This window comes from Microcaecilia unicolor, unplaced genomic scaffold (genome assembly GCF_901765095.1).
Source record: "Microcaecilia unicolor unplaced genomic scaffold, aMicUni1.1, whole genome shotgun sequence".
Taxonomy (NCBI): domain Eukaryota; kingdom Metazoa; phylum Chordata; class Amphibia; order Gymnophiona; family Siphonopidae; genus Microcaecilia; species Microcaecilia unicolor.
The window spans coordinates 30283-54736 of NW_021963406.1; the positions used below are offsets into that span (position 1 = coordinate 30283).

The 24454-nt window shown below is 40.3% G+C and overlaps 1 protein-coding gene across 1 annotated transcript in view; it reads right to left on the minus strand.

Moving 5' to 3' along the window:
- Nucleotides 1-312: 312 nt before the first annotated feature.
- Nucleotides 313-24454, minus strand: part of LOC115459300 (glycosyltransferase-like domain-containing protein 1) — a 72240-nt gene continuing 48098 nt past the window's right edge. The window contains exons 2-3 of the mRNA XM_030189145.1: nt 8304-8380; nt 313-664 (exon numbers count right to left, since the gene is read on the minus strand). Of these exons, the coding sequence (XP_030045005.1) occupies nt 537-664; nt 8304-8380 (205 nt within the window). The 3' untranslated portion in view covers nt 313-536. The remainder of the gene's footprint in view (nt 665-8303; nt 8381-24454) is intronic.

Consider the following 24454-nt stretch of genomic DNA (forward strand, 5'->3'; position numbering starts at 1 on the left):
TAAGGAGCAGGGGAGGGGAGGGCAGGCAGGCATGATGATTTTACAAGACAAATTTTTCTCTACAAAAGAGGCTAATAATATTAAATAGTACTAAAGTGCTTACTCCAGAGTTATTAGAAGAGGTGTTCCACACATTGTATCAACATTCCTTTAAAATCACAGAAACAGCTTTTTACATTTACAGGCAAGACAAATAATAATAATAATTTGGGATTTTTAGCCTGCCATTCCAAAGGATACTCAAGGCAGCTCACAGCATGATTTTTAATTTAAGGACAATAAATATATATCTAATCGGAGCGACACTTACCACCTGTGAGGCCAGACAATGTGTAAAGGTCTTTGCTGATCATCCATTTTAGCCAGGCTATTATCAAGGCTGTAAGTCACAAGTTGCTTATCTTTCTCTTGACAAGGATTTGTTCCCTCTGATGGTTTGGACTTAATTTGTTCTTCTGGAGTTGTTAATGGCTTAGGTGGTCTTCCTTGCTGTGTGGTACAAAGTGCAGACTGAGGATCTGAATCACTGTTTTTCACTAAATCCCCAGTAGCACCAATCTTCTCTTGGGAATGCAGGCCCTCAGATAGATAAGCATCTCCTCCTCCTCCACTCCCTGCTTGAGATACCTTCTGCAAATGGACACGTTTGTGCTCTGGCAGGAACCTGTCACAAAAAGAGCTAGCACTGTATTCTATCAAGGAAACACTGAAAAACACAGGTACTTAAATAATGAAACAGTCGTTTAGCCCTATATCTGCTTTCAGTAAGTTCAATACAAATTATTTGTGGCAAACATCACTTTGCTCATGAAAGTAGCACAACGGTGAATAACAAACTTTTACTGTCAAATAAGTTCAATGATAGATACATAAAAAGAAAATAGTTGTGTGTTAATAAGATTTCTATACATGTATTAGTTCATGGCCTTATGTATTTAATTAAAATAAAATGAAAATTAAGGATAAAGACAACATGCAATACTTTTTATTTGAAGTGAAAATCAGAAAATGAGACAAAACAAACTTTTACGTAGTTATATGTGATGTTGATTCATCATTGGTGTAATTTAAATTAAGATAGACATTTATTACTTATTACTTTTCCAGTAGGGGTTACAGGCAGTTTATATAATAAACCAATGATAAGAATAAAATTATAAGGAAATATTTCTCTTGCACAGACCTATGTAGCCTATCAGATATGAAATCCAAACTTCAAAAAGAAACTGATACATCTAAATACACCCCATTTCTTTTTAAAATACTTCCATTTAGAACAAAACATCAAGCCCTACCCATATAATTCAGATAATTAACCCAGTACTGCACAACTTTCTTGGGGGACCCTTTTCCTATATCTTATCCAGAAGCATAGCCAGACTTTGAAATCAGGGAGAGCAGACTTTCTGTAAAATAGGCATCAGTATGAGGCTGCAAGCCCAATCTACATAGGCGCTATTTCATTCAAAATCCATTTGGGGGAGCAATCGCTCAACTTGCACCCCCCCTAACTAAGCCTAAGTTCAATTTGTGGAAATCTCTCATTCTAGTGGCAAGAAATATACACTGAGAGAAGTCTCTGATTGTGACACAAAAAATTGTATCTATGGTATTCAGTGTCCATGCCAGCTTTGGTATATTGGACAAACAACTCAAAAAATTAAAGAATTGCTCAACATTTGAGCAGTTTACGTACAGGTCGCAAGGAGGCTCCTATTGTTACTCATTGGCTATTAAAGGGTCATAGTGTTCAAGAGTTGCGGTTTGTAGTACTTAGCCAAGTTAGACCTAAGAACGGGGGTAATATTCCTTTAATGCTGCTATGTAAGGAGCAGCGTTTGATTTTCAGGTGGGATACGGTCACTCCCCGTGGTCTTAACAAGGAAATAGAATGGCTGAGCCTCTAATTGGTAATGGATAAATACTGAGTCCTGACACAGGTTTAGGCGCATGTGTGGGCGTCCGAAGTGACGACCTAGTAAAATGACTGGTCTCGAGTGCCCAACAGTCTGCGATAGCCGGTAAGCATGGTCTTATTTGTTTAGAAATATGGAGAATGTGTAATAGAGAGTGAATTATATGCTGTTGTTCATTTAGATTGTGACCCCTGAAGACGCTCGGAGGAGCGAAACATGTGCGTGTTGGGTCCTGGTGAAAAAGAGATTGCATTGCCAAATTCAAACCAGTGATGTCTTTATGTCTTCAGTTACAAGGAACAGTGCAAGCAGTTATGTGCTAGTAGCTGACTGAATTAAGATGGTGAAAATTACATGAATTTTCCAGGAGGTATATGGTCTCGGAGTAAAGATATTTTAAGGACAATTCTGCCTATTAAGTGAAGTAACAGTGGATTTTGTTGCATAATGAAAAATTTGCTTACATCGGAATGATACCAGTTTTTGGATAACTTCAAAATGATTGGGTCCTTGGAAGAACCTAGAAGAACCTTTTAGCAATATATTTGTGTATAATCGCATTGAGTGCACTGTTAGTTGGTTAGGTTAACCACTGTTGGACTTGATTGGCAAGTTTTGAGAAAATATATTTTGTATTAGGGTATTTGAATAGGTTTAAAAATGTATAAGTTATGTATGTATGAATGAAGAATGAATGGTGATATTTGTGGGTTTTAATAAATAATGAACATTATATTAAAATTGTGCTTTATTTACTAGTCACATAAAACTCATCCATCCCTCTGGGTAATGAAATGCGGTAACATGCTTAGGCACCTTTTAACAAAGCTATGCTGCAATGCCGACACAGAAATTCAGAGTGAATGGCCTGTGTTGGCATTACCACACCGACAGCTGCTAGCGCGGCTTCGTAAAAGGGGGCCTTATTGTGTGGTTAATCTTTTAACTATTCAAATACATATTTTGCTGTATAAACTAAACATTTAATGCATGGGTTCGTAAGTATGTTTTTTGAAAGAAAATCAGATTGACTTAAACCATACCTCTTTTGTATATTTTTTAGTTCAAATCTCTATATTAAAAATAACATATAACAATACTGTCAGTAACAGAAACTTTACTCGGCACAAGACAAGAATAGGAACCCCACAAACCCGAAATTTTTGTTGCTAACAAATGCCGTATAGCTTAGCCGAGATTGGGAGGCGGGGCTGGTGGTTGGGAGGCGGGGATAGTGCCGGGCAGACTTATACGGTCTGTGCCAGAGCCAATGGTGGGAGGCGGGGATAGTGCTGGGCAGACTTGTATGGTCTGTGCCCTGAAAAAGACAGGTACAAATCAAGGTAAGGTATACACAAAAAAGTGGCACATTTCTTGGGCAGACGATGAACCATGCAGGTCTTTTTCTGCCGTCATCTACTATGTTACTATATATGTGAGATGGATGTCTGTCTGGGACGTTCTGATTTGGACATCCTTTTGAAAATGTCCCTCAATTTGTACTATGATTTTTTTTAATGCTGTAATTATTTATTTCCAATGTCTAGATTATATTTGCTGTATACCCCCTTTTCAAATTTCTTCTAAAAGGCAGTAAATGAATACAAATAAATAAAAACAGTTCACTCCCATTTAATTTCAAAGACTCTCTATGATTTAAGTGAGTTTCTTGAAAACAGACAACATCCTCATGCTGACATAAAGGGGCTCATTTTCAAAGCAATTAAACACACACACAGTACCATAAGTTACTATGATACTTTGTATGTATAAGTGCTTTGAAAATGAGCCCCTAAGTGAAACTATCTTCCACTTAGACCCCATGGCAGCTGACTGAACAAAGTGTGGAAGTAGGTTTCAAACAAAAACTTACAGGATCTAAGCCTTCTAATCTAGTTATCTACTAACTGCAGTACTAAAACTGTGATCCATATTATACGTTTGATTATATCACTTCGAACAGGGTTTCCAACTGGCTGTTTTTAAGCTAGCTTGGCTGGTTTTGGAAAGGCCAGGCTGGCTGCTAGCAGACCCTTAAAAATTGGCACCCAAAAAGCTAGGGTTTTTTGATGCTCCAAGCTACCTGTCCAGCAGTGCTCTCTCTCCCTTCCCTCCTGCTGGTCTGGCAGCCCTCCATTCCGTCACCCCTACTCTGGCTCCAGTGGCCTCCCTTTCTCTCTGGGTCAGGTGACTCAGGTCCTGGAAAACCAATGAGTCGTGTGCAGCACTAAAGATGCTCTGCTTCCATCTGCCCTAGTGCTTCTCTCTGCTTGGTCCTGCCTTCTTTGACGCAACTTCCTGTGCTCAGGACCAAGCAGCACATCTTTAGAGCTACCCGTGATCCCTCATCTTGGCATTCCCTCATTAGATGTATGTACCACCTGCTACTACACCTGTTGGTGGCATTATAACTTCCATGCGGCTTCAGGACCTGCAATCTAGGCTGTACAGACATTGACAGGATTGGCATAGTGGTATCCCTTCATTTCCAGTTGGTGATGCAGGAATGGAAACATGGATTATAGGGAAGTTCTTAGGAGATGGCATGGAATGTTTCTCAAAACTTTTGTGGTTGCCTTAGTAGCAGGATATGAGTATTTGCCATGTAAACGGCAGTGTTTAATCTAGAAGCAAAGACAGTAAAGAGTGCTTATGATCTATACAGAGTTCCCAAGGCCTGCAATATCACTGAGTTTAGTACTATTATGCCAGGTTTTCTATATATGTGTGGAATGTGTTTTTTTACAGGGTTTGGCTACTGGAGCTCTGTTTCACTTATGTAAAGTTCGTGAAACAATCATAGAACATCTGTACACATGGAAGTTTTTTCTTCTGAGATGGCAAACAATAGTGTGAACAACTGATTGTAGAGTAGTGGGGTGGAGAAGGCTACCACAGTGAATGTGGCAAGGGACTAAAAGAGGGGCATGGGGCAGGGCTAGTGTCAGGATTTTCTTAACTCCATATAATAGTGAAAAATAGCAATCATTCCAACTGAATACAGCTGCAAGTATAAAATAACTGTAGGGTTGAAAGAAGAGCAAGAAAGCACTGAATCCAGTGCCCCCCCTTTTTTATATATAACACCGGTAAAAGAGAAATAACACAAATCTCGATTCCACCCATTACTGCTTCAAGAGCCCTCCCACAAGTCTGTTCATTGTCAACGTAGAGACTATCAGGCAGATCAACAGATCCCTCCTATCTACAGAGGGAAGACTAATTGCATTCAGAATTATTTTTGTTTGTTTGCAAATCACTAGAATATTCTAGCAATAATTGAATGTTCAAATTGGGAAATTAAAATTTGGGGAAGAAGATCTTCAAAAAATGTAAACATATCCTCTACCACCTTAGGATTCTGAGATTATTCCTCCAGCCATGATTGCTCTCCTCTAGGTTGTGTCCATCGCTGACAAGGCCTTGAAGCACTTCTCACTGATGCTCACTGATATTTTCACAGCCATGACTCTTCTTTCTGTTTGATCCAAATATGCTCCAGTCTAGGCCACCAATTGTGTTAAGCTTTTCCATCTTATCTTGTATTTCTGTGAGAGCCTCTCCGTTGTCCCAGACTAAATCTTTAACCTGGAGAAGCTCAACCATCAGCGTCTGAGGAGTAATGTCACCATCTTCCCCTGACATTGCTTTCTGTGGTGAAGGTAAATCACTTATCAGTCTTGTTGTGAATCGTTTGTTTACTGGCTGATATTGTGTATCTGGATTTTCAAAAGGCGTTTGACAAGGTACCTCATGAAATTGGTACCTACAGAGGAAATTGGAGGGTCATGGGATAGGAGGAAAAGTCCTATTGTGGATTAAAAACTGGTTGAAGGATAGGAAACAGAGAGAGTGGGGTTAAATGGGCAGTATTCACAATGGAGAAGGGTAGTTAGTGGGGTTCCTCAGGGGTCTGTGCTAGGACCGCTGCTTTTTAATTTATTTATAAATGATTTAGAGATGGGAGTAACAAGCGAGGTAATTAAATTTGCTGATTACACAACGTTATTGAAAGTCGTTAACTCGCGACAGGATTGTGAAAAATTACAGAAGGACCTTACGAGACTGGGAGACTGGGCGGCTAGATGGCAGATGATGTTTAATGTGAGCAAGTGCAAGGTGATGCATGTGGGAAAAAAGAACCCAAATTATAGCTACGTCATGCAAGGTTCCAAGTTAGGAGTTATGGACCAAGAAAGGGATCTGGGTGTCGTCGTCGATAATACGCTGAAACCTTCTGCTCAGTGTGCTGCTGCAGCTCAGAAAGCAAATAGAATGTTGGGTATTATTAGGAAAGGTATGGAAAACAGGTGTGAGGATGTTATAATGCCATTATATCGCTCCATGGTGCGACTGCACCTTGAGTATTGTGTTCAATTCTGGTCGCCGCATCTCAAGAAAGATATAGTGGAACTGGAAAAGGTGCAGCAAAGGGCGACTAAAATGATAGCGGGGATGGGACAACTTCCCTATGAAGAAAGACTAAGGAGGCTAGGGCTTTTCAGCTTGGAGAAGAGACGGCTGAGGGGAGACATGATAGAGGTATATAAAATAATGAGTGGAGTGGAACAGGTGGATGTGAAGCGTCTGTTCACGCTTTCCAAAAATACTAGGACTAGGGGGCATATGATGAAACTACAGTGTAGTAAATTTAAAACAAATCGAAGAAGATGTTGCTTCACACAACGCGTAATTAAACTCTGTAATTCGTTTCCGGAGAACGTGGTGAAGGCGGTTAGCTTGGCAGAGTTTAAAAAGGGGTTAGACGGTTTCCTAAAGGACAAGTCCATAAACTGCTACTAAATGGACTTGGGAAAAATCCACAATTCCAGGAATAACGTGTATAGAATGTTTGTACGTTTGGGAAGCTTGCCAGGTGCCCTTGGCCTGGATTGGCCGCTGTCGTGGACAGGATGCTGGGCTCAATGGACCCTTGGTCTTTTCCCAGTGTGGCATTACTTATGTACTCATTCCAAAAATACTAGGCCTAGGGGGCATGTGATGAAGTTACAAAGCAGTAAATTTAATAAGAATCGGAGAAAATCTTTTTTTACTCAACGTGTAATTAAACTCTGGAATTCATTGCCAGAGAATGTGGTAAAGGCGGTAGCTTAGTGGGGTTAGGTCTGGACAGCTTTCTAAAGGAAAAGTCCATAGACCATTATTAAATTGACTTGGGGAAAATCCACTGCTATTTCTGGGATAAGCAGCATAAAATATACTGAACTTTTTCGGGATCTTGCCAGGTATTTGTGACCTGGATTGGCCACTGTTAGAAACAGGATGGTGGGGTTGATGGACCTTTTGTCTGTCCCAGTATGGCAATACTTATGTACTTATGTCCCTTGGGTCAAAGCAGTCCCCAAATCTAGTTTCCAAGATTTACGAGAAGACATTTTAGAAGCCTCTGAAGATGAGTCCGTTTTCTAATTTATCTGGAAGGATACTGCAGAATTCTAGTATTAGGTTTTAGAAGAGCTCCCTGTTTATGTGGCCATTCCCAACTCCACTCACCAGCATCCCTCCCCAGGTAGAAAGATTCAGAACATCTATTTACTCATGGTCTATTTTACAACACAGCACAAAAACAGAGAAAATAATGGCAGATGAAGACTATAAAATTATCCACTAACGGTAGTTCATCAATAGACTATGTTAAACTCATTTCTGCATAACACTTTCCATAAAAAACTAAAAAATTCCTAGTAAGCTTTTATGTGTTGGAAAGGGAGCTTCATAATTGGCAAGCTGCAGTCTTATTGTTCTTGTTTTGAACACTTTTTAATATGAAACAATTGCACATTATGTACCCATTATAAAAAAAATGCCACTAATCAATATGTGGCATAATTAATGAAAAAATTATGTGGCATTTTGAAGACAATTCTAAAGGAATCAGGACAATAAAAGGAAAGATGTGAGTTAATGAATCATGGTTATAGGGAACATGTGGCTCAAAAATCCCTGAATGGATTACAGATTTATAAAAATTATTTAAAGCAGCATTCCTTTTCAACTGATTTTGTGTGCAGAGAGTAAGATTACAAATTCTTCTTCAATAAACATTACAGAAGAATGAATTGAATCAATGTGAAAACTGATTCTTCAATGGACCAGTGGCAGCAAAGAAATACAATAAATCTATATGCATTGTAATCAGCATTTATACAGTCAGTTGACTAGGTAAAAAGCAAATCAAATGCGAGTCTAAGCCTTCTAAATATTTTTCAGAAATTCTAAAGTGACTTTGCAGCAGAAGTTGAAACAACCATTAACTCTGCAGCCAGTTTCTATAACACATTACAAAAATATAATGCTTTCCAACCACAAATAAGACCACCAACAATCTTGCTATTAACATTAATTAGTGGCATAAGCCTATACTACCTGAAAAATCTTGGGTACTTTTCAGGTTTCTCCAACACCACAATTCAATATTATATGAAGGATACTCCCACAGAACCCTGAGAATGGAAAGAAAATAATAGTCACCTGTGAAAATGTGACTAAAGTCTCCAATCCTAAATATTGAGAATGGCTGATTTTTCATGTCATGGGTCCATAAGCAGTATGAAAAAATTACATGCTTGAACTTCTGTAACTTATTTATTTATTTATTTTCACATAAGAGAACAGGATTTGGACTGCTGTATTATAAATTGTTTGCCCTAACAGAATTCATTAAAACCTCAGTGGTGGGAGGCAGGGATAGTGCTGGGCAGACTTATACGGTCTGTGCCAGAGCTGGTGGTGGGAGGCAGGACTGGTAGTTGGGAGGCGAGGATAGGGCTGGGCAGTCTTATACAGTCTGTGCCAGAGCTGGTGGTGGGAGGCGGGGTTGGTGGTTGGGAGGCGGGGATAGGGCTGGCCAGACTTATATGGTCTGTGCCCTGAAGAGGACAGTACAAATAAAAAAGTAGCACATATGAATTCATCTTCTTGGGCAGACTGGATGGACCGTGCAGCTCTTTTTCTGCCGTCATCTACTATGTTACTATGTTAAGTTTGTTTCTGGAGACTTTAGTCACTTTTTCCCAGAGAAGGGCACATATTTTTCTGAAGGGTTTAACTGCATTACGCTTGCAGATCTTCCCCCCAAAAAAATTATTGCCCTATTTCCTTTAAGGCATCTAGGGATCTATTCAGTATGAAAGTGCATTTAAGTTTTGTTCAGTTTCATTTTAATGCGAGGGAACTGTTTCAAGTAGTTAAGAAGTCAGTACCTAAGAACATAAGAATAACCGTAGTGGGTCAGACCAATGCTCCATCTAGCCCAGTATCCTGCTTCTAACAGTGGCCAATCCAAGTCACAAATACCTGGCAGAAACCCAACCCAATTAGCAGCAACATTCCTTGCTTCCAAACCCAAGGCAAGCAGTGGCTTCCTCCATGTCCATCTCCATAACAAACTACGGACTTTTCCTCCAGGAACTTGTCCAAACCTTTTATAAACCCAGATACACTAACCGCTGTTACCTTATCATCCGGCAACAAGTTCCAGACCTTAACTATTCTATGAGTGAAAAAATATTTCCTCCTATTTGTTTTAAAAGTATTTTCACATAATTTCGTTGAGTGTCCCCTAGTCTTTATACTTTTCGAAAGACTGAAAAATTGATTCACTTCTACCCATTCTACACCACTCAGGATTTTAAAGACCTCAATCATATAAGAACAGAAGCGCTACCATTCTGGGCCAGACAGAAGGTCCACCAAGCCCAGCATCCTGTTTCCAACAGTGGCTAATCCAGGTTAAAAGTACCTGGCAAGATCCCAAAACAGTGCAATATATTTTATGCTGCTTATCCAAGAAATAAGAAGTAGATTTTCCACAAGTCCATCTTAATAATGGCTTACGGACTTTTCCTTTAGGAAGTTATCCAAACCTTTTATAAACCCAACTAAGTTAACTGCTTTTACAAATTCTATGGCAACATATCCAGAGTTTAATTACACGTTGAGTGAAGAAATATTTTCTTCGAGTTGTTTTAAATGTACTACTTTGTAGCTTCATTGCATGCCCCCTAGTCCTAGTATTTTTGGAAAGAGTAAACAAGCGATTCACGTCTACCTGTTCCACTCCACTCCACTCATTATTTTATAGACCTCTATCATATCTCCCTTCAGCCGTCTTTTCTCCAAGCTGAAGAACCCTAGCCACTTTAGTCTTTCCTCATAGGGAAGTCGTCCCATCCCCTTTTTCATTTTCGTCATCCTTTTCTGTACCTTTTCTAATTCCACTACATCTTTTTTGAGATGTGACCAGAACTGCTCACAGTATTCGAGATGTGGTCACACCATGGAGCGACACAAAAGCATTATAACGACCTCAGTTTTGTTTTCCACTTGTTTCCAAATAATACCTAACATTCTATTTGCTTTCTTAACTGCCACAGCACACTGAGCAACAGGTTTCAACGTATCATCAACTATGACACCTAGATCCCTTTCCTGGTTGGTGACTCCTAATGTGGAACCTTGCATCACGTAGCTATAGTTCGGGTTCCTCTTTCCCACATGCATCACTTTGCACTTGTCAACATTAAATGTCATCTACCACTTGGATGTCCAGTCTCCCAGTCTCGTAAGGTCATCTTGTAATTTTTCACAATCCTCTTGCAATTTAATAACGTTGAATAACTTTGTGTCATCAACAAATTTAATTACCTCACTAGTTACTCCCATATCTAGAGCATTTATAAATATGTTGAAAAGCAGAAATCACAGCACAGATCCCAATATCTACCCTTCTCCATTGACAATACTGACCATTTAACCCTACTTGCTGTTTTCTATCTTTTAAGCAGTTTTCAATCCACAATAGAACACTACCTCCTATCCCATGACTCTCCAATTTCCTCTGGAGTCTTTCATGAGATATTTTGTCAAATGCCTTTTGAAAATCCAGATACACAATATCAACCGTCTCACCTTTATCCACGTTTGTTCACCCCTTCAAAGAAATATAGTAGATTGGTGAGGAAAGATGTCTCTTCACTAAATCTGTCTCATTAATCCATGCTTTTGAATATGCTCTGTAATTTTGTTCTTTATAATGATCTGCACCATTTTGCCCAGCACTGATGTCAGGTTTACCTGCCTATAATTTCCTGGATCACCTCTGGAACATTTTTTAAAACTCGGCATTACATTGACCACCCTCCAATCTTTCAGTACCATGCTTGATTTTAAAGATAAATTACATATTACTAACAATATTTATTTATTAGGATTTACCGCCTTTTTGAAGGAATTCATTCAAGGAAGTACAGTAAGAATAGATCAAACATGAGCAATAGGCAGTTACAGTAGTAAAAATATTCAATTAACAATAGAAAGTATGGCATGGTATACTACTTGCAATGTCAACACAATATGCAATAGAACATTATAATTGATAGTGAAGGGTAAGGCAAAGTTGTAACATCTAGATGGGTAAGAAAGTAGGAAGAGTTAGAAAGTAAGCTGATTTGAAGAAAGTTGCACATGAGGTCAGAGAGATGGTTAAATATTATCTCAGCTAGAATAGGAGTGGATAAACATGTCCCTCTGCAGTATGTGCAGTCCGAGTTACTACTTGAGTATGTGAGTGAGACTAACAAGTTAGGTACTTCTTCCATTAAAGGCCTGGTTGAAGAGCCAAGTTTTCACCTGCTTCCTGAAGTAGAGATAGTCTTGTGTTAAGCGCAGCCTTTCAGGCAATGTATTCCAGAGTGTGGGGGCTACTCCGGAGAAGGCTCGCTTGCGGGTATCACATCGTATAATGTCTTTTAGAGAGGGTGTAGTTAGTGAAAGTCCTTGGGAGTTGTGTGGACAATCATCCTATTCTTCAGATACTCAGGGCCATTTCCTTTCAGGGCCTTGAAGATCAGACACAGAGTTTAGCCCTGAATTGTACTGGTAGCCAATGAAGTTTTTGCAAAAATGGTGTGATGTGGTAACGTCGCTTGTAACCTTCTATGAGTCTTGCTGCTGCATTCTGAATCAGCTGGAGCTGTTGCAGGCCCTTTCTAGTCAGACCAATGTATAGTGCATTGCAGTAGTCCAGTCTTGATGTTACCATGGCATGCACAACTGGGATAAGATTTACCTTCTCGATGTAAGGAGAGAGGCAGCATATCTGTTGCAAATAGTAGCAGCTCTTGAAGGTTTGCTTGGATTTGGGGAATCAGAGTAAGTGTTCCTGACTTGTGATTTGAGGGGGAGTTCATACTTCCCAAAAGGGATTTTGATGTCAGGTATGTATCCACATGTGTTAGGGACCCAGAGAAGCTTGGCTTACTTGGGTTCAGGCAAAGTTTGTTGTGTTTAGCCCATTCTTGAATTGATGTTAGACAGGTAATCAGTTTATTCAAGGCTTTAGATAAGTCAGGTTCAATGGGTATGAGTAGCTGCACATCATCCGCATAGATGTAGAACTGAGTGTCCATTGACCGAGTCAGCTCAGCTAGTGACTTGAGGTAGATATTGAACAGAATAGGTGACAGTATCGATCCTGTGGTACCCTGCAGGTCAGTGTCCATGGCGGTGATGAGTTGCTGGCAAACATTATGGATTGTTGCCTATCTGATATATAGGATCTGAACCAGGCAAGTACTGTTCCATTGATACCTGTTTCTGTCAGTAGTGCTAGCAAGATATCATGATCCACAGTGTCAAAAGCTGCTGAGAAATCTAGCAGTACTAACATCGAGGCAAATCCGTTGTCTCGGTTTCTGTGAAGAGCATCTAGCAGGGATACGAGGACTGTTCCTGTTTCATAACTGGGTCTGAATCCAGATTGACATAGATCTAGCCAATTACTCTTTTCTAGCCATTCATTAAGTTAAAGACAGACAGTTTGTTCTAAGAGTTCCCCTAGAAACGGGATGTTAGATACTGGCCTGTAATTTTCAAGTGTGTCCTGTTCAAGGTTGTTTTTCTTCAGAAGGGCGAATCACTGCCCTTTTTAATCCTGTCAGTAGTTGCCCATTAGAAAGAGGCTTCAGTTTTGACCCTGCAGCTTCTGTGGCTTCAGTTGTAAGTTTCTCACCTCTGCGCCTGACCAGCAGAGAGTGGACAGCCACCTTGGGAAGGTGCAAGGAAGAAGCATGAGGGATAAGGAATGAGGAATTGCCTGGCACCATTTCCATGCCATTTCTCTCTTGGATTTCAGAGGCAAAGAAACCTGTGTTAGTAGCCTATAAGCTTTAGGGGAAAAGGAGAGAAAATGATCAGGCTGATAAGCGAACAGGGACAAGGCCTGATTGATTAAGTTTGTTTATCAGAGTAAAGGCAGGCTCTTTGGTGCAGAGTAGACAGACTCCATAACGGGAGGCTTATTTAAAAAAATAAACTGAAAAGAACACTGTCAATGTAGATGCCATTTTGCCCTTCTGGTGCTTTTGGGTCTTCCTGTCAATGTTTTTACTGCTTTGCATTGTAAGGCAATAGCCTGATCTGCCTTTAATGAGCATATGAGGCCACAATCAAACTCATACTTATGATGCTACTACAAAGTACTACTGACATTGCAGAAACCATCAGGTCAATATTCAAAACGATTTAACTGGCCGGAAAGGGCTCCTGACCAGTGAAATCACCTATTCGGTGCTTACTGCTCATTTTCATCAGCACTTAGCTAGTTAGCGCTGCCAGCTGAATAACAGGCCCCATGTGCATTTTTTTTTCATTTGGATCACCTAAAGACTTTTAAGACTTTTCCCTCTGAGCCGCACAAAAAGAAAATAACTAGTAAACCCCCCCCCCCCCCCCCCCCCCAAAACCTAGTAAAAAACAAAACAAAAAAAACTTTGTACAGTTATTCTAATCTTGCAACTTTTAAAAACCGGTTATGAAGACAGGCTAAGCAGTTTAGGAATCAAGAATTGTTTGGATAATTGGATCTTATTCCCTACAAGGACAACATACCCATGGGCTAAAAGTGAGAATCCAATGCATTAGATAGGAAGCAGGAACAAGTAAAATAGAATCTGGCATTGACCAGGTACCAGGAAACAGGGGTGTTGAACTAGACACTGCTCAGGAGTCAAACAGTTGTGCAGAACCAGACATTCATCAGAAACAGAGCACAGATGAACAGAGTTTCATGAACAGATTCCAAGGGAACTGTTAGATTCTGTACCTTTCTTTAAGGCAGGGATTGGCAGAGTCTGTTCCATCCTCATGATGTCTCAGGGATCTGAGTCAGCAAAGCAGATTTAATCCCCTTTTTCATAGGCTGCTGTTTTTTTTTCTCTCTTCTTCTGCTCCTCCCCTTGTGGGGAGACCTACCTGATGCCATTTTGGGCATAAAAAAGGCATACTTTACAAACAGAAGCCAGATGCCTAATGCTTTTGGCTATAAAAATTCTCATATCTAACCGAAAGAAAGGGGCCTCTGCTCTTTCTATTAACTGGCTCTCCCTTCATTCAGTCCCCCGGAAAGGTCCACTAGGGTGATTGGAAGGATCTCTCAACAGGGGATGGGGATCTTCAATAGAAAATAGAGGCAGTTGCTCCCACTGGCCCTGAATAGGCCTAATAAGCCTCTTTGCTGCCCTTAAATAACCCTATTGCTCTAAGTGAACAAAAAAAGAATAAGGGCAGTGGCACCTATAGGCAGAGCCTCCCCACAAAATCACTTTTCTACTGGGGTTTTTAAAAAAGCACAAAAGGAGCCTTCAAATCTACAATAATATTTTCTTACAAACTATGCTATAGGGAATGTCACTCAGTTGCAACTATGATTGTAGGATACACTGTTAGAGCAGGAAGAATAAATCAAAGCAGATGTTTTCTTCAAGGGCATTGTCTTTCACAGAGGAATCTGAAATGAACCAAGTCGCAAGAAACCCTAAACCAAAGTGTGAAAGGGAAAAGTGAAAAAAAAAAAAAAAAAAAAAAAAGAAAAACTTCCACAGAATGAGTATCATTCATTTCATTTATTTTAAGATAGCTTCTGTATGCAGTTGTATTAAACATCACTGTATGTACATCAATGCTGTCCTGTTCATGAAAAATACACATCAACAAATACATAATTCACACTGGGCACTACTTTGGGAAAGCTGACTGTTCAAATTAGATGCTTACTTATTTCAACACTTTATCAGTTATTAGGTACTGTTGTAACACTGATTTGATGCTAATTGAAATCTGATTTGCTGGATGCAAGAAAATTCAAATTTTTCTTCCTCTGCCTTTAACTCTTAAGAGATCATTATCTGAATTCATATTTTTCACGAAGGTTAGATTTTGTGAACTGGGAAATGACAAAACAATTAACAGTTTTTGCCATCAAAAATCCACTGGATAAATTTATTTAAAACAGGCCAGAAACTAAAGGGCCCTGTTTACTAAGCAGCATTAAGGGTGCATTAGCGTTTTTAGTGCACGCTAATGATTAGCGCGTAGTAAACGCTAAGTCACCCATAGGAACATATAGGTGACTCTAGTGTTTAGCGCACTCTAATAACGCTAGCGCGGCTTTGTAAAAAGGGGCCAAAGTGTAATAATAAGTACTATTTAATAATGACATAGCACTTCAATTCACCTATTCCTTGGTTTCTTACCTCTTTTTCTGTACTGAAGTAATACCTGTGTACTGTAGGATACAATTCCCCATTTTAATGGAAATCTTTCTAATCAGTTTACTGAGAACAAATGTCCCTTAAAATTCTGAAAGAAATGCTGTTTTAAAACTTCAGCAGTAAGTGTCTTCATAAGAAAAATAGAGGGGCATTTAAAAAAAGACGTCCATGTCAGAATAGAAACATCTGGATGCTAACATCCAAAACGGATGTCCATCTTACATGTATATTTCAACAGGAAATTTGTCAGGATTTCCTGTTCGAAAATATGTGAGATGGACGTCCATGTGTCTGGTAGCATTCTTAGAATGGCCACACAAACATTCCTGTAGAGCAGAAGTGTAGCCTAGTAGCTAGAGCAGTGGAGTTTAAAACAAGGGACCCAGGTTCAAATTCCACTTTAACTCTTATTTTGGGATAGTGAGCCCTCCAAGAACAGAAAAATATCTGAATGTACACTGCTTCAACAGCCTTCAGGCTTACATATTTAGTTACAGTAGGTATTTTTCTGTTTCTGTAGGGCTCACAATAAAAATAAATAAATAAATAAGAGTTAAAGTAGGATTTGAACTTGGGCCCCTTAGTTTACAGTCCACTATGCTAACCGCTAGGCTACTCCAAGGCTTGCTTCCTGCGTTGCTAAGAATGCCCATAATACCTGAAGCTGTCATACAGCCTGGTATCCCTATCAGTTTCATTTTCAGGGGAGAGGAAGGGGACAGAAGCCACTAGGGGAAGAAGGAAGTGTCATGCCTTAATCCCTCCAGTGGCCAGCTGCTCAGAGTACCTTTTTGTACTCTGGATGTGACTGAAGTAAGTCTAGGTTGGACATCCCGTTTAGACTTGGACGTTTCTTCCCGTTAGGTTATCGCTATTGGATTTCTCGATTTTGAGCCTTCCCTAGTCCTGCCCACAACACACTCCCTTGCTAGCTGGACATACCGAGCTCATGGACATCCATTTGGGTATTCTGAGATTTCCATATGCTTTGAAAATAAGCTCCACAACGTCCAAATGTTGCCTGAAGACCTAGAAACAGCACCAAAGAGCATTATCATAATAATATGTTCCTCTCTCCATTGCCTCCTTGAAATAACACCAGGATGAAAAATTGGGGGGGGGGGGGGGGGGGGGGGAACGTTTACCAAGCTGCTTAGTAAATAACAGTGATGAGCACCTCCCCAAGGAGATCCCAGGTGATTGGAAAAAGACTCCTGCCTGTCCAGTTGAGTGTCTCAACATACCTAAATGGAATCTCAGTGAACCAACACCTCTCCAGGCCTATGCCATGGAGAAAATGGAGTAATCAAGGACTGAAGCTTGGAAGATCTCTCTCTTCCTGCCCATTCACACTTGGGTGAGGAAAAAAAGTCCAAGTTAATCCATATGAATAATAAATGATATGAAAGGTGAGATTGTCGGGTTGGTGTTTAGAGGTGATTCATGCATTATATCGGTCTCCACAAGCTCATGTATTGGTGAACGGCAATCATACTCCTCTGCTAAATTTTGGGCGTGGTACACGCCAGGGTTGTCCACTGTCCCTTTACTCTTTGTGCTCTCGTTGGAACCCCTATTAAGGGTACTGAACTCATCTGCTCAAATCGGAGTGCACATTAATGGGTATCCCATAAAAGTATTGACTTATGCAGATGACTTGCCAGGTTGGCTCTCTGGCAAGCATACCCTTTATCTGTTTGGGGTTCTGTACACCTATTTAACATGATACTAGCCCCCTGCTGGCTCTACCTGTTTCAACTGTTGCCTTTATTTTTAAAGAGAAGGGAAAAGCGTTAATTAAACAGATACTGCAAAATTACTTATGGGAGGAAAGAGGCCTCATCTCCCACTGGTCACACTTCAAGCACCCGTGGCCCATGGAGGTATGGGACTTCTAAGTATTCACTATTTACCGGTGGCCAGTGGGATGCGGCATATCCATGATTGGTTTAGGGGTACCTCATAGTTTTCTATAATAGAGCTAGAGACAAAGTTAGTCCCAGGGGTACATTTTAGCCACATATTAAACACAGTTCAGGTGTTACCACCCAGAATTATGTCTCAGAAACCCTTACTGTATGCTGCTAGAGTAGTGTGGTGATGGGTCTGTCATAGACATCGCTTTTCAGTGTCTGCAATGCCCTATTTGTCTATATGTGACAATCCTGAGTTCCTACCTGGGCATCGTAATAGTGCTTTTGTTAACTGGGCATGACAAATTATTGCATATTTAGTGCATGTGTTAACTGATGAGGGTAGAATTAAGTCTTCTAAGGTACTCTAACAAGAACATCAGTTCACTCAGAAGCAATATTTTGAATATCTGCAATTGAAACATTATGTGACTACATTACAGTGGACTGATCTTACTGAAGACGTCCAAGATACTTTATCTGACACTTACATCCTTGGAGCATAATAAAGAATACTTTCGGATTTCCATCACCAATATTTAAAAGATACAACCCCAGAATTACATTATGGACAACTAGCAACTCAGTGGTCCACAGATCTACAATGTTTGGTGAAGGCGATTACAATTCAACAGTTTATACAACGTATTCCACAATGGACTCAGTCTATTATTCACAGAGAAATGTTCTATAAAATTCTGCTACGACTGTATATCTAGCCACACAGGGCACATCGAGTGACAATCATATCTGAATCATCTTGCCAAAAATGTAACCAGCTAGAGGCATCCTTGGGCCATATGTTTTGGAAGTGCCCGTTCATAACGTAATTTTGGGCTCAAGTATTTCAGGAATTGAAAGACTACTGGGGTTGTGGTGTAAAGCAAGACCCCCAAATGCTCTTTGGTCAAAATGCTTATGAACACCCACCACCTTTCAGGGTTCTGGAAATTCCTTTCCTTGGCAATCATCTTTGGTTTGAAAACAATTTTATGCACATGGTTGGACACCACGGGACCCACACTTCAAAAGTGGTGTTCACTCTTGTTATGGCAATAACGTTTACATTGTCAAGGTGTTTTTCCTTTGGACAGTGAATTTGGTAGACAATTCCAAACAACTTGGGAGCCATTTTGGCTTACTCTTTCATCCAAAGCACGCTGTTACCTGTTAAATAGTTAAATGTTTATGGACACCTGCTTGGAAACAAAGATTAGTTACAATGACTGGGGAGGGCAGGGAGGGACGGGGGATACTTTTGGGATATATTTCTTTGCAACCATGTAACAAAAGGAAGAAAAAACTGTGTACTGTATGATTTCACTTCTGTTTATTTGAATAAAAATGATTTAAATATAAATGACAAAACAATACAGAACAAGGATCAACAAAATCTCTGTCTCCCCTCACAAATATCACCTCCACTATCATGAAGACTGAACAAGCTAAATTACTACAGAATGCTACATAGAAAATTCAAATTAACAGAATACCTCAGTTTCTCACACACACACATACACACACACAAAACACAAATACCAAATAGCTGACCAAAAATGATAAACATATATTAACCTAAAACCACAAGAAGCCACACCAAAGAAATAGAAAGATATGCATTTCCTTCTATACTGTGCAAAATATAAAGATCACATATGCCAGAGATGGTGTTAGGTGGGGGGGGGGGGGGGTGCAATTAGGACAACTGCCCCCCTGGCCAGAGAGAGCCCTAGGCCTGCTGGAAGCTGAAGAAGGCATGGCCTGGTAGTTAGATTTGGGGTCCCCTCTCAAATTTCTGTCCTGGGCCCTAACCACGTCCAACATCAGCTCTGGTAGGATACACACTTCAAATCTGACATATTCTAATCACAAAATAGAAAAAAAAAGATTTTTCTACCTTTTCTTGTCTGTTCATTTTATTTTTCAAATCATGTTGGTCTCAGGCTCTGGTTTCTGTTTCCCTCTGTATTTTCCACTCACTCACCAGGATCTCCTGCCCATTTGACGTTTCTTCTTTCTCCATACTCACCATCCATCTTCCATTTCTGTGTACCTGTCTTTCCCTATGTTCTGCATCTCTCTTCTCTGTGTCCCATATATTTCCCTGTCCAGAACCTTCTGTGTTCATTTCCCCACATTCATCACCACCACTCTATGACCCTATCCCCTTTACCTATGTCCAGCACCACTCCTCTGTGCCCCCTCCCCAAGTCCAGCATCTCCTTTGTGCATTCCTATTCTCTACCATGTCTAGTGTCTTTCCTCTGTATCTATATATCTCCTCCCAAGACTGGCATTGCCTCTGTGTCCCTTCCCCTCCATTCCGGCCCAGCACCACTTTCTCTTCCCTCCAGCAGCCAGGCAAGGGTCCACCAACACACTCTGTCCCTTCCCTCCAGCAGCCCCCCTCCCACAGGCCCAGTGTCTCTATCTCCCTTCCCTCCAAATCCTTTAGTTTTTCCATTGTTCAAATTTCCACAGCCACCTTATTGGGTAATATTCAGTCCATGGTATTTTTTTTTCTTTTTATGGAGGAAGATAATTGAGCCAGTTCAGGGACTGTTTGGCTCTGTTACATTAAAATATTCCTGCGCATAAATATTTTGCACTTACGGCATTTGTAAAATCAAGGTCAGAGTCTAATTTACTCTTTTATAAGTCTTCATAATGCCTAAATAGCAAGATTATCGATGATAAGCTCTGATGGCGAAGCCGGTCTTTAAGACTGGGCAATACAGATTTCACTAGAGCATAAAATCCTTAGTCATCTGCAAAGTCTCAGTTGGCCGATGTAGATCACAGCTACGGCAGCAGATCCAAAACATAAGACACTAAAGTCCTGGATAACGTTTTGGAAGAATTTTAGGAGTGATGTCTTTTTTTTTTTTTTTAACAGAAGCTGTACAGATGCCCAGTCTAACAAAAATAATCTTGAATACCATTCAAATGTGCCACTGTTCATTTATTCTTTTATAAATAGGATAATATTAAACTGGTTTCTTTATATGGTGTCACTAGTTTTATCAACTATGAGATATATCAGGACCATCATCTCACATTTTTTGCATATAATCAAAACCTAAAGTCATGCTTTCAAATGTGTGTCAATATCACAAAATCACAAGTAGATTTTTGGTTAATTTATCTCAGTGAATACTATCATCTATCCAATTTTCATTTACTAATCCTCTGAAGCCTTATGCAGCTGAATTTGAACAAATTGCAATATCAGTTCTTAGGAATTATGTTTTAAGGCAGCTCTGTAGATTCTCAAAAGCTCTTGAACCATGAAATGCAGTAGTGAACACAACTTCTCTACTGACACATCTTTTCATGAAGGATTAAAATAAAAAAATAAAAAAAAGCACAGTAAGGGCTTCATGTAGTAAAGTGCAAAATTTTACAACAGGCCATATAAATATGAAAATAATTTATTTGATTGACTGCCTAGGGCAATGACATCACAGTGATTTACATATATTAAAAAACTCTAGCTTATAGCAAAATACAATGTGTCTAGAAAAATTACAATATAAACAGGAATGAGCAAGGACAGGTAAACAATAAAACAACAGAAACAATAAAAACAAACCCACTGCATCTCATAGGATCCTAAGGCTAAAGCAGTCCGACAATTAGAGAAGGAAAACAAAAGCTGTTAATAAAAGCTGACTAGAACAGGTGTGTTTTAAGTAGAACTTTAAATGAGAAAAGGGAGGACTCTGTACGTAAAAGTATAGGCAGAGTGTTCCAAAGTGTAGGTCCCATTACACTAAACATCACATTCCGAAATGTGGAGGATGGAATTACACACAGCGAAGGGGCACAACCAAAGTGGTTTATATTATATGCAGGCACTTAAATTTTGAGCCCACTAGGGACAAGAAAGTACCTACATACATTTTACAAAATTACTCTTTCATGACCACAGAGGTATCTCTTGGTGAACAAGAGGTCAAACTCAATTTTACAGAGCATTTTTAGATTTTTTTTTTAAATATATATTTTTTTATGGAGAGAAGGGACTTTAACAAGAAAAGAAAATGAGAGTGAGAAAAGAATCTCTTCAAAAGTGAAACAGAAAACATAGAAAGAGAAGCTACTTCCAGGCTATAGTGCAGAGGAAATTGCACTGAGGTGAACTGGAAGGTGGTGGATGCATTGGAAGTCCTATGCACGCTCTACAAAACATCTGAGGAGTTACCCCTGTCAATGCTATTAGACCATGAAGGCCTGTCAGAGTCCTCCGAATCCTCGCAGCCCGACCACGGGGGGGGGGGGGGGGGGGGGGGGGGAATGGAGGTGCAGCACTCTCTGAAGGGGAATGAGCCCTTCTGAGCTTCATATTCTGCCAATTATCAGGGAATAACGCCTCAGAGGGCATACCCAAGCTAGAATCCACCGGGGGGGGGGGGGGGGGGGGGCATTTGAAGAGGCCCATGCCGGGCTTTGTGGGAGAGCTCTTTTAAGCATGTATGCTTTATGCATTAATAAGAAAAAATCAGGGGAGAAAAACTTACCCTGGGCACCCGGATCTCTGCCGGGGCTAGTAGCTCCCATATCAGCCTCACTTCGAGGCCTCCCCCCGGGCTCAGGACTCTCCGTCTCAGCGGAGGTGGCGCCATGTGGTAAATTCAAAATGGTGCCCGCTGCCAGCTCAGAGCGCGAAGAATCGTGGCTCGCCATGCTCGGGCCGGCTCTAACGTCTGTACAGCACGATTTACAGAGCCCCACTGCTGATCTGCGCTTGCCACACTTGGAACAGCGCTTTACTGTCTCCGCAGCCATCGCCGAAAACGGCGGTAAAATTCAAAATGGCGGTTCGCGCCAAAATCGCTCCGATCGCGAGCCCACCCCGGAGGAGTCAGAAAACACTCTTACCTCACTGGACCGAGTATCACAGCTCCAGTCCCACAGAAAAAGGCAAAGAAAAACCTCTGTTCCTTTTTTTTTTTTTAATGCTGTGAGGAAAGTAGAGGTAAATAGAACTCCGGAGGCTCAGGTGAGTGGGAAAGGCAGGGAAAGGGCGAACCTATGTGCCTGCATCCACTGTTGGTGGGGAAGGACAGGGAAAGCTAAGCAATGTGTCCACATCCACGGAGATATGGGTAAGGCAGGGAAAGGGCGAACCTATGTGCCTTTAAAGTGAAGCTGCTATTGCCTCCAACACCCCTGCTAACAACTGGCAAAAGCACAGGAGCAACCTCCAGGCAGATTTTAGATGGAGCTCGAAGAAGCTGCAGCCACTCTGCTAGGGGAGATAGAGAATACTAATGAGAGGCAGTGGAGCAAGCTGGTATGAGGCACTGAAAAAAGTGTGCTCTCTATCTCCCTCTGCTGGTTGATGGACACAACCGATCTGTAATGGCTGCATCTGCTTGATGACAAGGAATAGTCCTTTACCTTAATTTTCTTTCCTTCTCAACCCTTCTTCTGGTCCATTCCACTCTTTCCCTCATGTCCCTTCCTCTCTGTCACCTGAGTGCCTTCTGAAGCTGTCTGCCATCCCTGCTCTTCTAGTCAGCCTTGCTGCCTATCACAAATCTTGACTACAGGCAGTGGGAGATGTACTTAAATGCACATCATCCTATGCTGTGCAGAGCCAGTCCTGTGATAATATGTGCGATATTGAAGTTCATCCCATAAGATTGGCCCCACAAGAACAGATGCTAATGTACATTTAACCATGTCTCACACTGTCTGCTGCTAGATGGAATCAGGGTTTGTGATGGGTAGCCATATTGGCTGGGAGTGGAGATAGCCGACATCTTCAGAATACAGGTAAGGAAGGAGATGAAAGAGTGGAGTGGATAGAGGGAGAAGTGAGATGGAAAAAGGTAAAGTGCTTTTAGTGGAAGGATCGAGGACCTGTTAATAGAACACTCAGTTGCTGTAGGTCAGCCTGAACTAGACTACCAGGTTAAGCCTCCCCAAGCCTCTTATACCAGGGCCTATGATCTCTCATGATTTATATAAGTAGGTTTATTAACTAATAAAAGCTTTCCAAATTAATGCAATGGAGCACTTCAGTGAATATACTCATAAATATGTCGGGATCCTATCTGCATGAAGACAGTAAACAGATTATTACTATATAGACATGTAATACATTTATATAAAACACTGCATAACACATGAAATAGAAATTCAAAAAGGTATCTTTTGTTGTTGTTGTTGTTTAAAATATGCCTAGGAAAGAAATAACAAAAATGAATTTTAAAAACCACTATTCTTTAAAAGGTATAGCACAGGTTACACCATGCATTGTTGTCTTGTATCATCCAATTTATATTGGGAAACATAAAAACAACATAGTATGTCGCTCACTTCATATTCATATGCAGTTCCATTTCCAGGCTCTGAATACACAGGTTAGGGAGTTTACTTTGATATGCATGTTAGGCAGCCAAGTTCATTGCGTGATCTATACTCTGTTCCAGAAGTAAGAGTGGAAAATAGAGATCTAATCTAGTTCAAAGTAGATTTCTATCTGATACAAATTTTTCAAGTAGTGCAAAGGGTACAAAACAATATATTGCTTTTGACAGATGCTATCCATAATCAGTTCTGATAACAAAAACAAGGATAAGAACTGAAAAGTAGACCGAGTATAGTAAAATAATATATCAATGATATCAGAAATTAAGGATATCTTGGAGTCACAAACTCCCAAATTCTATAAATGGCACCCAAAGTTAGGCACACAATTGGTTTTGCAGTTATAGAATAGGGTCAGTTACATATGTCACAGAATTTGTAAATTAGCACTTAATTGGTCATAAGTATCAATAACTGGCCTTAACAAGCACTAATTGACAAAACATTTTTTAGTTACATCCCTATTCTATAAACTGAACACCTAATTTAGGACTATAAGAACATAAGCATTGCCATACTTCCGCAAACAACTGAAGACCCATCTCTTCGACAAGATATACCACAAAGACCAAAACTAGTGAAATCCCCACACATATCTAGCAATGTTAAGAATGCCTTATGTCATGTTACTATCTTGTTTTCTATTACCATGCTACCCAAATTACTTCTGTAACAC